The 15,835-nt window shown below is 37.6% G+C and overlaps 1 protein-coding gene across 1 annotated transcript in view; it reads right to left on the reverse strand.

Moving 5' to 3' along the window:
• Window positions 1-15,835, reverse strand: part of LOC123877248 — a 107,847-nt gene that overhangs the window by 35,920 nt on the left and 56,092 nt on the right. Inside the window, 3 exon segments of the mRNA XM_045923807.1 lie at window positions 173-317; window positions 2,693-2,863; window positions 15,479-15,601. Of these exon segments, the coding sequence (XP_045779763.1) occupies window positions 173-317; window positions 2,693-2,863; window positions 15,479-15,601 (439 nt within the window).

A 15,835-nucleotide genomic window follows, 5' to 3' on the forward strand; every position in this document is an offset into this window, starting at 1 on the left:
CACGTGATAAACTAACAGAGCATTGCTTTACCGCATTGAAACCGATTAAAGACAGATTTTATTAAACTACCTAGTTCTTTCCTACTTGGCACAGCCTTCATCTAAGACTGCATCCTCACTCACCCCCAGGTCAAGGGTTGACTTTTATCAAATAAAATGATGGTAGAAATACCTGTCTTCCATACGGCATTCTCCTTCGCGGGCCTTGCAAGCGTTCTTGAAGCGTTCGAAAAGTACGGAGCAAGCCTTCTCATTATGACAAACGCTAAGAGCATAGGTGCAGGTTGGCAGGGTTTCCACTGGGTACGGGTCCTTTTCTGTAAATAAAACAGAGCAATTATATAGAAAGTAATATTTTAACCAGTTACAATATAAAATACGTCCCCTACGTAATACTTATGTATGGGAAGTTAAAATAATAAATTTTAGGTTTAGTATTGGGTGAAAAGTAAAATGTTAGATTATTCTCAAGTTACGAGTACAGGTGATACTGATATAAATAACCTTCATATTAGGTTAACTATCTATGGTAATTGGGGTGATTGGGTGATGGGACATTGTTTGACTACCCATATTATTCTAAATGCGGAAGTATAATTGTTTCTTGGTTTGTTGGTTCATTGGTTTGTCGGTATGTCCTTCAATTACGTCACACCGGAGCCACGGATTGACGTGATTTTTTTTGCATAGATAAGTTAAAGACCTGAAGAGTAACATAGGCTAATTTTTATCCCAGAAAATGTGATTTTGATAACCTAAATTCACGCGGACCAACTCACGGGCATCAACTAATATAAGAGAAGAGCATAGTTTCACGTGGTTTCACACAAAATATTCTGCTACTAAACTGTACTACTGTACGTATAAATAACCAACTGCAGCATAATCTATACTCAGCGTAGTTAACAGATTTAACCTGTAATAGTAATTGGGTACAACCTCAAAGCCGATATGTAGGGCGAGCAAAATCGATACAGTTTCTAATTTTATAAACTTCACGGCCTTTCAGGTAGTTCTTTATTTCTGGACCTATGCCAAATAGAAAAGCAGCGTTATGCAACAGTTTTGCATTACCGGCTAGCAAATCTTTTTTTGCCCATGTAACCTAACTTTGGATTAGAGGTTTTGGTTATGAATGTAACTATTACTTTTTGTTTTATATCTATTTCTCGCGCTGGCTAATAAAGTTTAAATGAAAAGAATACCCGGCTGAGTTTGTTGTGGGCTCTTCTCAGACTTGGGCTTTGGAACCCTCGTAGCTTTAGTTTTAAGTTACGTAATTAATTATCACCACTATATCGTACAAAGACTTTGAAAAATGGAGTTAATTCTAGTCTTAGAATAAAAACCCAGGTTCGAGTGTTATTGCTAGTGGTTAAGACGTCCTTCTATTCGAAAAGGCGGGGGTTCGATGGCAACCCTATGGGATGGAGGCGAGCTATGATAATCAACTAACTGGATCCAGTTATGATTATCGAAAAATTGGTTAAAAAGTATGTATAAAAACCTGACAAGTGCGAGTCAGATTCGCGAACCGTAGGTTCCCTACTCGGCTATCTATCCGACATTTTGCACGACAAATCAAAAACCAAATACTTAAGTACTAATTATTTTTTCATGAACACATTTTTTTTTTGTGATGTTACTACAAATTCATGGTTTCCGGATTTTTCCTTTGTGCTATAAGACCTACCTACCTGCCAAATTTCATGATTCTAGGTCCACGAGAAGAAGCCTATAGGTTTTCTTGACGGACACGACAGACAGACGGACAGACGGACAGACGGACAGACGGCCAGACGGAAACGGAAAGAAAAAAAGCAATCTCTGTCAGAGATCTTATGTATCCCATACCAACTAGGTAATCAAGGTTGTAGCAAAATAAACAAGAATGTATGTATGTATTTCAATTTAATTAAGAAGTTACGGCCATTAGATAACATGCTCCGCAGAGCACTGCTGAGATAGACATGTTAATATCAATTATGTAAATGCAGAGCCGTTTTGAGGCTTACTTCATTATTGAATTGCAAAATCTTCTAGATTATTCGGTCTTGGTTTTATGGTATACGTGACTGATACCTGATAGTGATATCCTTACCTAGTCTAGGCCCTATCTTGGACTTGTGAGGTATTGTATAAGCCCTTTCTTGGGAATATTGTCTTGTTCCAGTCTTGGTCCTGTCAGTCAGGTGCTAGGGCTAGGCTCGAATGATGTTCCCTACATTGTACATTTGGTTGCTTAAGTAAGTTTTTTTTAATTTACAGACTAGCGCTTGGCTGCAATCAGACCTGCTAGCAAAGGTGGATGCAGCCTAAGGTGGAGCGTGCTTGCCTAGAAGTTGCCTATTCACTCTTGTCTTGAAGGTACCCATATTAAAAGTGGAAGGAAAACTGATGGATAAAAAAAAATTTTGATACTTTTTTAAAGATTGACTAATAATATTATAAATAGGACATAATTAGTTAGGAATTGCCATAACATTTTTTAATTTTTAATTTTAATTTTTTAATTGTTATATACGTGACATTTTATTTATATGTAATCACTTTGCAGCGCACTGACGGGGCTTCATGTTGTAATATTATAATTATTTTCTATTATGATGTAAAACATGAATGCAAATAAATAAAGAATAAAGAATGGTTTTTTAATGATTCTCTTTGAAGTTTAATTTACTCATACTCTTACCCTTCTTCATGACGAACACGCAAGGATGGTCGAACAGGAAGTCCCGGAATGAGTTGCACTCAGGGTCCACGTTCGGTTCCCGGCAAAGGCAGGTCGGTTTAAAGAACGGGAACGCTTGCAGGGTTCGCAGGGCAGCCTGGCACTTCGTCACGGTCACGGTCGAGCAAGCAACTGGAACAAACAAAATTACAATGTAGCCAATGTAGTCCGGGTTCGATTTCCTCCGCATGGATTTAGGTTTTTGGAAATCCCATGGGAACTCTATGGTTTTCCGGGATAAAAAGTAGCCTATGTGCTAATCCAGGATATTATCTATCTCCGTTCCGAATTTCAGCCAAATCCGTCCAGTGGTTTTTGCGTGAAGTAGTAACAAACATACACACACACACATACACACACACAAAATTCCGCCTTTATAATATTATAGTGTGAGTGTAATTATAGAATTATAGAAGTTCACCAAAAACTATCATATTTTACTAAGTAGTTTACTTTTAAAATGTACGGACACAGAAACAGATGGACTTGACAAAACTATGATAAAGTTTGTAAAGTATTAAAAAATCCGGTTAAGTGTGAGTTGGACTAGCACTCGAAAGGGTCCATACCATCGTACAAGATTATGCATTTTTGATTTTTTTTAATTTACATGGCAGCCATTTAAAAAAATATTTTTTATTGTAGCGGCAATAAAAAAACACATTCTATGAAAATTTCAGCTCTCTACCTATTATGGTTCATAAGAAACAGCCCACTGACAGACAAACGGACGGACTGATAGCAAAGGCTTAGTAATAGAGTGCCGTTGACATCCTTCAGGTATGGGCTATGGCACCTTAAAAATGGAAATATACGTAGCTACGTAAGTAGGTAATAAATACAAGTAAGATTAATCAGATCAATTCAGATCACCATTACCAATGCCCCTTCTAATTCAGTAGGCTACTCAATTGGGCGAAGGGAAAAAATAATAGTCATTTGGACAACCCCAGTCCCTAATGACAAAAACTGTCCTAATGCCTCAGATAATCTCGTGTATTGGGTGGGGCGGGCAGGTCTCTTTATTAGATCCTAATCTAATAGACGACAGGTTACATTGATTGGTGACTCCTCGGTAGGCCCCGAAAATCAGCCGATTAAGCTTAGGTTCAGTTGTATTACAGCAGATTGAAACTAGCGCCACACTTTCACTACCTATCAATAAATTAAAACCGGTCAAGTGTGAGTCGGACTCGCGGACGAAGGGTTCCGTACCATCGTACAAGATATACCTAAAACTTTTATGTAGAACACTGCAAGTTAATGACGGATTGAACCATCTGTTTGAGATTTAGTAAATATTTTTTTTCGTGACACATTAATTTTTTTGTAATGAACTGTAAATTCACGGTTTTCGGATTGTTGCCTTTACTTGTGCTTTAAGACCTATCTACGTGCCAAGTTTCATGATTCTAGGTCAACGGGAAGCATCTAACCTATAAGTTTTCTTAGCAGACACGAAAGACGGACAAATAGACAACAAAGTGATCCTATAAGGGTTCCTTTTTCCTTTTGAAGTACGGAACCCCAAAAACAAAGTAGACTGCATATTATGGTTAAGGTTAAAGCTCTTTGTAACCAAAATTAACAAATCTGACTAATTGTGCAACCCATTTTGATTTTGGTTAACTTTAACGGTATGTCAAAGTTTGACGACCTCCCTAACGCAGTGTGAAGCTGTGGTCTTGGAAGTGGAGGTCCTGGGTTCGATTCTCGGCAGGGGCTATTTGGGAATCTATAATTTCTAAATCGTCTCTGGTCAGGTCTAGTGGGAGGCTTCGGCCGTGGCTATTACCAGCCTACCGGCAAAGCTGCGGCGCCAAGTACGATGCCGCGTAGAAACCGATCAGGGTTAGAAATTGCCATAACTCTTCCAATTAGCCCCGCTTCCATCTTAGACTGCATCACCACTTACCATCAGACGAAATCGCAGTCAAGGGCTGAATTGTCGAAAAAATGTAGATTCATAACGTTTATTCTCGTAACATAGGTTCGCAGATTTCTTCGTCAAAAAGCTATATTTCCCATGAACTTGTTTCTTATTTCGTCAAAAACCTATATTTCCAATTAACTTGTTACTTATGCCGAACTTCATCCAACTTTTTCACATTTACTCTCTCTTGAATAATATATAACAAGTTTTCTTAGTTAAAGTCTTAGAATAAAGGAAATAGATAGACAGAAAAAGGGCCTTCAACTAAATGAACACGCAGGGCGAAGCCGATAATGTTGTTTGCTCTTCCGACATTGTTCGTTTACGACGGAATACATTATACCCGGGTCTCAGTTGAAAATCAGCTCTATAAATTAAATGCGTAGATATAAATGTTGTATGATATGATAGATGGATAATATTTTTTTCAAGTTAGCTCACATCCATTTTAGACTCCGTCGTTACTTACTTCCAGCCTAGAAAAATGCATTCAACGCTATATATAGGTACAGGATCTGAGTGATATTACACACCGATTTAATTTTTCTAAATCAAAAGAATAATTATGTGTTAGTAATTAAGTTTTAAAAAAAGAACACCATACTAAGATCCTCATGACATGTATTTTTTTTTAATATTTTTTAAAGTGGCTTGACTTTTATTAACAAAAGCTCCGTCCACCGTTTTCCTTTAGTCTATGGTTAAAGTTAGGAACTACTCTATTATGAACATAAGAAGAATAATCCTTGTATCCACAAACTCGCTAAAAGCCTACGCTGGAACATTATAATATACTCTAAAACAGTTTGAAACTACGAATAAACTTCGGACTAAAATCCTGTTACTGAACCATGATTCTTGTTCTGAACCAGATTTTAAAGGCTACGTCTTCTACGAATTACATTTCCATTGAAGGATAACTGGTAATATATTCAAATTAAAAGTTTGTAAAGGCTACAAGACATTATGGTTAAAAAAACATATTTTTAACCCCCGACCAAAAATGAGGGGTGTTATAAGTTTGACGTGTGTATCTGTGTATCTGTCTGTGGCATCGTAGCTCCTAAACTAATGAACCGATTTTAATTTAGTTTTTTTTGTTTGAAAGGTGGCTTGATCGAGAGTGTTCTTAGCTATAATCCAAGAAAATCGGTTCAGCCGTTTGAAAGTTATCAGCTCTTTTCTAGTTATTACTGTAACCTTCACTTGTCGGGGGTGTTATAAATTTTTAATTTACACTTGCCCATATCCGTGAATTTGTCCACGTAGATTTAGGCATCGAGCGTTATAAGTTATAACTCACTTGTGTGGTAGATAGACACCTATATATCAAAACTTTCCCAAAACTAAGTAAATTACGATAGTGAAATAATATTATTAAAATCGGTTCAATGGTTCAAGGATCGAATACATAACCTCAAGTAGGATGGATTATAAAATTGAGCTGGCAGCTACTACAAAGAATTAGTCTAGCTATTCAAAGGGGGAACACTGCCAGTATCTTCGGAACTCCGCCTAAAGGGACTCTTTTTAACCGACTTCACAAAAAGGAGGAGGTCCCCAATTCGTCAGAATCTTTTTTTTAATTTTTATTTGTTATGTATGTTCCCTGATTACTCAAAGACCCCTGGGCCGATTTGGATTTTTTTTAAAAATAATATATTTCAGTTATTATACATATTATATTTTTTTGGGGTTTTTAGTTTTAGGTTCATTGTTCTAGTATATATCTTTTTGAACTAAATATTGTTACAAAATATTAACATTTTATAACCTCCTTATTGAGGTCAGTTAAAAATACATTTCAATGTATTTGTGCAAGGGCTGATATTGCCCTCCCGGAGGAGCGATTGGCTTCCCTCGCGTGTATGCTACATTAAACTAATTACTTTTTACTGCGGTTCCGAATTTTATTAAAGGTGGGTACCTGGCAAATGCTTATGCAGTGTTATTTTTAGTTGCATTGACAAATAATAGAGCTTTGTGCTTTTTAGACTGTTTCTAACATAATAGCGGTTCGACCCGAACTGAGACCTCGCGGTACCCCATATAATTATTCCCATAAGATAGTTAACCCCCGACCCAAAAAGAGGGGTGTTATAAGTGTGACGTGTGTATCTGTGTATCTGCCTGTGGCATCGTAGCTCCTAAACTAATGAACCGATTTTAATTTAGTTTTTCTTGTTTGAAAGGTGGCTTGATCGAAAGTGTTCTTAGCTATAATCCAAGAAAATCGGTTCAGCCGTTTGAAAGTTATCAGCTCTTGTCTAGTTACTGTAACCTTCACTTGTCGGGGTTGTTATAAATTTTTAATTTACACTTGTTGATATATAGCGTCGAATTCAATCTCCACTTTAAAGCCACCCATTTCGTATCAGAGCCCTCCCAAAAATAAAGTTTTTTTTTTTTTTTCAATATTCGACTGAAGCCTATTAATTTACACATTATGTTTCAATTTGAAGTAATTAAATTCAGTAATTCAGAAGTTATAAGGCTCTGACTGACGGATAGATGGATGGACAAGTGCAATTTCAATCAAGTAGACTTGGTCAATTAAGTAGGCATGTAGTCCTGATCTTTGGGATATTCGTTATATTGTGTTCAAATTTTTGAGAGCATTAGCCGTGACAAAATGGCGGTCCCTCGTCAGCCTCTTGCCTATTGTGTGGGGCGACAGGTCTCTTCAGGACGGCTTTAATGCGGTATTTGATATGTGATACCGCGGCTTGAAAGGGTATTCCAAAAATGGTATCTACTTCTTTGTCATAGCTTGTGAATAGTAACGATTTTTTCCTGTCACTCTTTGGACAATATGGAAGCGCAAATAAGTGGTTATCTGTCTTTTATATAATGATAATAGACCTAAAGCAGATCCTAGATCTAGACATCCATCGGTTGTGACAATAGCGGGAATCTGTGGTAACAATACTAGCTCATAGCGTTTCTTAAAACGCATTGATATAAGAAGATTTTAGGTATAGATGACAGCTTACGAACAAAATGATATCGCTCAAGTGGCCAGTTTTTTTAATGAGAACAAAAATATTTATTGTAAAATAAAATTAACACCTAAGCAATAAGCCTAAATTTGGCTTATTAGAAATGAGGTCAAAATATTTTTGCTTTTATGTTTTGGGCCGATTTTGAAGCAATTATTACAAATCTAGTACTCACATTGCTGTTAAAACACCTATTAATATATTAATTAATATTTAATGCCTTGAACTTATTTTTCACGTGAAAAGAATCCTTGTTTGTGGAAAACAAAGACCGAAGCGATCTTGGTACTTAAAGGTGGAAAACAATGTATCCCCCGCATTCGTCTCAATTAGAAGTGTTTCAAACGACTTGTCACTGTCAAGGGGGAGGAACTGAAATTAGGCGATTTATTATATTGATCATCCGACATTCGCATTTATTCAACTTTATTAATAAAAAACTTCGCGAGGGTTCTTGGCTTGAGGGATCTTGAGTAGGTTTTGTTTTGTTACATAAAAAATACATATAGAATGTAAGTAGGTACATAGGCAAACTCATTAAATTAAGGCGAAATTGATACGAGATCTGCATTAAATAGATAAATCATTTTACTTTCGGTGTTTCTTACCTACATAAAAATTAATAATACCTAATCTTCTCCTGACCGAATTTCGGCAATTACAGCCAATCTCAATACAGACTAGGTATATCTACGGCTACGCAGATGACATTTAGTTTACAAGTGTATGCACAAAGTTCGAACAAGGGTGTAGGTACTCTTATTTTCCGATTAGATGGCAATCTGACACGATCGGAGATAGATCAGGCGGAGGACCGTTTATGTGCTCTCCGAGGCACAGGTTGTAACATCGCCAGCTTCTTAAGGCTGCTATTGCTACTTTCTTGACTGAAAATGCCAATCACTTTTTGAGCCGACACAGGTTGAACCTGGGACTTCATGATCGCAAGATCAAGTTAGCCCACAGACCAGTCAAAGGCAAAGAAGTATAGGTATGTAATGAACGATAATGCCCATTATAAAATTCCTACTTCATAAAATGGTCGTACTACGCATTCTGCGGGATAAATCTGGCTTAAGGGTCCTTAGCAAGGCCAGCCTCAAGTGCCCTTAGACTCGCCCGAAACCCTCCGAGTATTATAGAGATTGTGAGATAAAATAAGGGCGCTAGACATTGAGTTAGATCATAGAGTAGCAAATCTTTATAAAGTGGACCTACCTACACTAAGAAAGGGTTTGGAGATATACTAAAGGGATCCTTAAAACCTAAATATATGATATGGGGTGCAGAAATGGCTTTTGATGCCTCTATACTACACGATGCCCACGACTTCATTCAATTGGATTTAGGTTTTTTTAATCCAGTGGGAACTCTTTGATTTTTCGGTATAAAAGGTAACCTATGTCCTTACCCGGGATGTAAGCTAACTCATCAACAGCTAAATACGCATCAAAATCGGTTAAACTGTTGGGCCGTGAAAAGCTAACAGACAGACAGACGAACACACTTTCGCATTTATAGTATGGAAGTATGGATTTATAACTGGAACTAATAAAAACTAAACTTAGAAGCATTGACAAAGGATAGTAAAAGTTACTTTCATACAAGGCATAGTGTTATTGCAGGTAAATCGAATCTTTGAACAGCCGAGTTTCTTACTAGTTCTTCTTCATAGGAAAGGTATTCCAAACCAGTGTGCAGGCAGATGCTTTTAACGATTCAAAAGTACTAGTAAAAGTTAATTTGAATAAAAATATTTATATTTGTAAAATTTATATTTTCAAAAATCGTATATTTGCCGTTTGTACGTTCCCCTAAATAAGCCCCTATCTTGTCTAGAAATTCCAGGACGTTAAGTCTATTTTGCTTGGCACTCTAGTAATAAGACTACTCTATGATGCCAGAACAGAAAACTTGGTTTGGCTGTGATAATTTCGTTAGCGGACCGAATAATAGACAAACTTCCCTCGGGTTTTTGGAAGATTTAGGGGCTTGAAATGTAAGAAGTGATAATGATTTCCAAGCACTTATCTGTTTTGTTTGTCAAATAAACCAATTCGACCCTGGCTTCGCACAAGTAGATAGAATAAATTAGGTATCCACAGGTTAGCTTTTCATATTTTTGGATATTATTTTAAAACTAGCTGTGATGACGACTTCGTCCGGGTGGATTTAGGTTTAAAAAATCCCGTGGAAACTCTTTGATTTTCCGGGATAAAAAGCAGCCTTTGCCACTTTCCAGGTCTTTTACTATACCCATGCTAGAAAAACACGTTAAGCCGTCGTCACTTACAAGTGTTCAGTTTAAAAAATTAGTCAAATTATGAGTTTGACGCGACATACTCACAAATTAGTCGATACTCTGACTAATTTCCTAAACTGGACACTTTCAAGTAAAGATTTTAACATAAACCTGTGGATATGATACTGCCATCGGCGCTATTAGAATGCCATAAACCTACTTTGTCGTATTAGTTATCAAATTGCAAAAAACCAAATTAAAGAATTTCGCGGGCAAACCCGTCTCGTGCACCTTAAGAATGACCATCCCATGAATTTACATGGGGTTCTTTTTAGTTACTCCACTGCTTCTGCTCTTCTTTATGAGTGAAGACTAAAGAGATAACGTAATAACTTAGCACTTATTTTACTTTGGAAACAGTAGTTTCTTACGAGAAACTTTATTGAGTATTTTGCGGGCTTTAGTAACTTCTCGAATGAAAGGTAGAGAACAGACATTTGGGGATTCAAAAGAGCTTTTAAAACAATAAAGTTTCGTGCTTGATAAGTTTCATTTTTGAACTTGCAATATGCTGATAGAAAACTTATTATAGAGTTCATCAAACAAAATTATCTTTTAATTTTTTCCCGAGAATATGCTGGAAATAAGAAAAAGAATAAATTGAGCTGTACACACTGCATCTATACTGGCTGGTACCACACACGAAAAACATTAACTCATATATACAGTAATAACTTAAAATTAAAAATTTTAAAACCCCCGACACAAAAACCTCTAATAATCTTCAAACGGCTGAACAGATTTTCTTAGATTAAGCTTAGAACACTCTCGATCAAGCCACCTTTCAAACAAAAAAAACTAAATCAAAATCGGTTCATTCGTTTAGGCGTTACGGTGTCACAGACAGATACACAGACACACAGATACACACGTCAAACGTATAACACCCCTCTTTTGGGTCGGGGGTTAAAATCAAAAGCCCTGATTCACTCACTGCCTAACTCATCAAAGCTCAGCCCGTACTCCTGGACCTAGAAAGCTGGAATTTTGCATTGAGGTTCTCTTTATAATGCAGACAAGGAATCATCATTATCATCACCATCACCGGCCCACTACTGAACATAGGTCTCCTCTCGGACCTAGAAGGGTTTAGGCCATAGTCCACTACGCTGGCCAAGTGCGGATTGGCAGACTTCACACACCGGCAGTTTTTCTCACGATGTTTTCCTTCACCGTTAAAGGAAGTGATATTTAATTGCTTAAAACGTATATAACTCCGAAAAGTTAGAGATGCGTGCCCGGAATCGAACCCCCGACTCCCCGGATAGGAGGCCCAGGCTATCACCGCTTTATAATGTAGATTAGAAATAAGGCTGAATTTTTCGAAATTCCCACGGGAGCGAAATATTATATAGATATCTAGAGAGATTATGGTGGAACAGAGACTACTTTAACATGAAAGGAGTCTGCTAATTTCGTATCGAGTAGAGTATAATACGTGTTTCAAGCGACATTCATTTGTCAAAGAAACGGTTGATGTCTTGAGTGAATTATGAGATTTCAAAGTGACAATAAGAGCTCTTTGGGGTACTTTTTTGTTCCTCCTTTCTTTGTTTCTTTAAGACAAAAAGCAATTTTAGTAAGTTATTGACCATAACTTGAGCAATTGTCCGCAACGAATGGCGAGAAACAAGTTGAGCTAAAATCTAGGTTAAAAACGAGTTAGCGAGCAACGAGGATCGAATGTATAGTTGGAATAGTTTTGTCGCTGGGCTATGAGTATCCAGTCGACCACCGCCACTGCTGGTGGTGCGCCACAACCACGCAGGACTACCAGCCATAGTGATCACACAGATCCCAAAACCACTCGACGCACGTTTCGCTCCGATACCGGAGCATCCTCAGGAGAAGTAGACCATACAATGCTCAATCCTCTACGAAACCGTTCGGGGCGAAATGTACTTTCCTTTTCCTGCTTGTTTAGCAGTGGGAGGGCGGGCGGTGCATATCGCACGATGCATACAATACAACCTACATATAATATAAGTAGTTATCTAACAGGTGAATCGAATAAAAATATCTAGACTTGGATAATAGGATCGACACCAACACCTTTCCAAGCGTTTTGTAAAGTTCCAAAAATAAAGAGGCGAAATCGATATTTGATTTCAAGTTACATTGAATAAACTTATTGCTCCCCTGACCTCCTTCTACCCTATTGTCGGTGGCTTTGAAGTACTTCATTCTAAGCCGTGTTCCGTTGTGATAGGGTTCAAAATGGCTTTCGTATGTGTGATATCGGCCACCTATTGTTGCACCGTCTTTTGTTACTCGTGCTATACTTGATAACATATTCGTGTACTAACTATTCTTCAGTTTCTACTAGGTTCTTTTTCTTGGAAGCCGTCGAATTCTGTTTATCATGTTAGCAGTTTAGTAGGTGTTGAATGATTGATGGTGCTTGTTATTTCCACCCGATTGACACAAATGTTATAAGTTTACTAGCGACCCGCCCCGGCTTCGCACGGGTGGACGTTTATTTTTTCTATTTTCCGGGATAAAATATAGCCTATACGGATTCGGAAGAATTCCTCTAAGTAATGGTAAAAGAAATTTTGAAATCGGTCCAGTAGTTTTTGAGCCTATTCAATACAAACATACAAAAATACAAAGGTTTCCTCTTTATAATATTAGTATAGATAACCACGGACTTGGAATAGCTAGATCATCAACATGATCAGCAAGTCACCGGCCCACTACTGAGAAAAGTTCTCTCAGAATGAAAAAGGTCACGCTGGCCTAGTAAATTGGCAGACTTCACACACGTTTGAAAATACTATGGAAAACTCTCAAGCAGGTTTCTTCACGATGTTTTCCTTCACCATTAAAGCAAGTGATATCTAATTGCTTAGGACGCATAACTCCGCAAAGTTAGATGTGCGTGCCCGGGATCGAACCCTCGACCTCCAGATTAGAAGACGGACGTCTTAACCATTAACATATCTGATAATACTTGTAAAAACCTAAGAATTGATATCATCTTCGTTTAGCCAAATTGTATGCGGAAGGATTTGGTAACCCACCGCATTATTATCCCAACAAAGCCCTACAATGCTAATTAATGGAAAGAGGTCTCGATCCTCAGCAATGAGGAATACGACGCAGAGAGAGAATGGGGTCTACCTACACTGCGGATTATTGAGTCAAACTTTTGAAAATCACGGAAACACGTGTGCGATAAAAATCTAAATTTCTAAAGTTTTCTGCAATTTGTATGTCGGGGAATTTCAGAAATATATGACCTAGTCACAAAAGGCAAAATTTCGCGTATAACGAAAGTAGTTTTAAGTTTTAAGAGAGCTCTGTACGTACAATAGCTTGTTATTTTTAATAATGTAGCTTGCACACTTGATATATTGTATCTAGGTACATGAACACAAAAAATATTCAATTTTTCTGCCACGTGTTAAGAGGGCTCTCTCCGTCACTCGTTTCATACAATCGTAGTTCCAATTTCATATGAATATTAAGCAACCAAAGTCCATGAAATTTTGCAGACATATTCTAGAAACTAATATCTATGTCTGTGGTTTTCCAGATTTCTGTTAAAATATTCGTTTTCAAAGTTACGCGGTCTTAAAAATTTTCATACAAATCTTTGAGCCCCTGTAATTTTAAAACTGCATATTTTTAGAAAAATCTAAAACACCACAGACACAGATATTAGTTTTTAGAATATGTCCGCAAAATTTCATGGACTTTGGTTGCTTAATATTCAAATGAAATTGGAACTACGATTGTATGAAACGAGTGACGAAGAGAGCCCTGTTAAAAGAATAATGCAGGTATTTACCTACCTACAATTTTAGTAACACTAAGGGCGCCTCTTTTGCCGTAAATTGGCCGCGCGGAGACAGCGCGGTTGCAGCGCTGCAAAATTCGATCGATAAACTGACGCGCGGCCGCAGCACGGGTGTAGCGCGGCCACTGTGCGGCTTTGAAGGCATCCATTAGGACAGAGTAGCTCGCAAGCCGATTTATCCATTCCATACTAATATTATAAATACGATAGTGTGTCTGTCTGTCTGTCTGCTAGCTTTTTTAGGTACATCTCTTCAACCAATTTAGATGAAAGGTACAGAGTTAGCTTAAATTCTGGGTCTGTCACAAGTCACAGGCTACTTTGAGGATTTTTTAAAAACGTAAATCCACGCGGACGAAGTAGCGGACATCTATTATAGTATTAAATAAGAATAATATCTTTTATTTCATATCTAGTGTAGGTTTTACAGGTGCTTATGATAGGTTAAAGCGAAACGCACACTGATAATACCGAAGCGCGCCCTTTTCGATAACAACTCAAAGTAATCTTTATTTTATTTTTTGTATAGAAATTCAGTACAGAGATAGACTGCATCCCGAAGACAGACATTGGATACATTTTATTCCGGAAAACTATAGGTTTCCCACAGGATCTAAAAAACCTGTTTCCACGTGGACATAGTTACGGGCATTATCTTGTTTAACATAATATAGGTTAATATTCTGGAACATACATGTACGAGTCAATTATGTATGACAGTTCGGCAATCGTCCAAGTTGTATGCATAAGCTATTAGCATGTTATACGATTGTTGAGACAAGATCAAGAGATTATCTCTTGATTTGTGTGTGAAACTGGCTGGAGTATTTAACCCCCGACCCAAAAAGAGGGGTGTTATAAGTTTGACGTGCGTCTGTGGCATCGTAGCTTCTAAACGAATGAACCGATTTTAATTTAGTTTATTTTTGGTTCAAAGGTGGTTTGATCGAGAGTGTTGTTAGCTATAATCGGAGAAAATCGGTTCAGCCGTTTGAAAGTTATCAGCTCTTTTCTAGTATTATAGAGGTTTTTGTGTCGGGGGTTCTTTTATTATTTAGTAGTTATTTATTATATATTGCCATATCTATCGGTCACATAATGGTGCTGATTCTGAACGCAACTAAATTTAACAGTATTCGCATCTTTTTCTTACCAATGTAATAAGAAACAGACTAACCTAATTCAATTTATTAGTGTACTCAAATTAGAGTCTAAAACTAATTTTCCGTCCTTTTTTAACAATATTAAACAGAAAAAGATGTAGATACTTTTTAGAGATAAACATCAGAATTGACTCCAGTATAAAAGAATAAAGGAGAGACAGCCCACTAAAATGCGATAGCCTATTATGACGTAGACATCCGCTAAGAAAGGATTTTTGAAAATATATAACTCCTAAGGGGGTAAAATAGGGGTTTGGAATTTGTGTAGACCATCGCGACCAAAGTCGCGGGCATAAGTCAGTACTTTAATATTCTTAAGCCTACGCCACACTGGACGGAAATTCCGACGCCGAAATATGCGTCGGAACACCAATACATGTTACTGCATATAAATTAGTAATAACGGGCACACTACGCGGAAGATCGGCCATTCCGTCAGCGTCTGTTCCGTCCTTTAGTCATTTATATGCAATAACATGTAATGGCGTTCCGACGCGCAAGTTCGCCGTCAAGTGTGGCGTAGGCCTTATTGTTCAGGTGAAGCTTACCAAGTTCAGATCCACAAACGCGCGGTATGATTTCCAAGATGGCGGAGCAGGATGCGTCTTCAAAGCAGAGCTGCCTCGCGAGGAGACAGTTCAGGATCGCCATCGTCCCTTTTATACCAGGCCCTGGAAAAAGAGAGAACTGGTTTAGTACAAATTAAAACCAAAATATTATACTAACGGTTAAACTCACTCGCATTATACTATCGGAATATGTTGGACTAGCTTCACGCACAACAGACGGAAACGTTTAAGTGCGGAAACCAGCCCAGAGAGAAGAATGTTGGACTAGCTGTTATAGACTAAGGCAGAGTGAACTAGAGTGAGGGAACTCTCAGTTTGATCCTAAATCCACAATAT

The sequence above is a fragment of the Maniola jurtina genome, chromosome 23 (genome assembly GCF_905333055.1).
Source record: "Maniola jurtina chromosome 23, ilManJurt1.1, whole genome shotgun sequence".
Taxonomy (NCBI): domain Eukaryota; kingdom Metazoa; phylum Arthropoda; class Insecta; order Lepidoptera; family Nymphalidae; genus Maniola; species Maniola jurtina.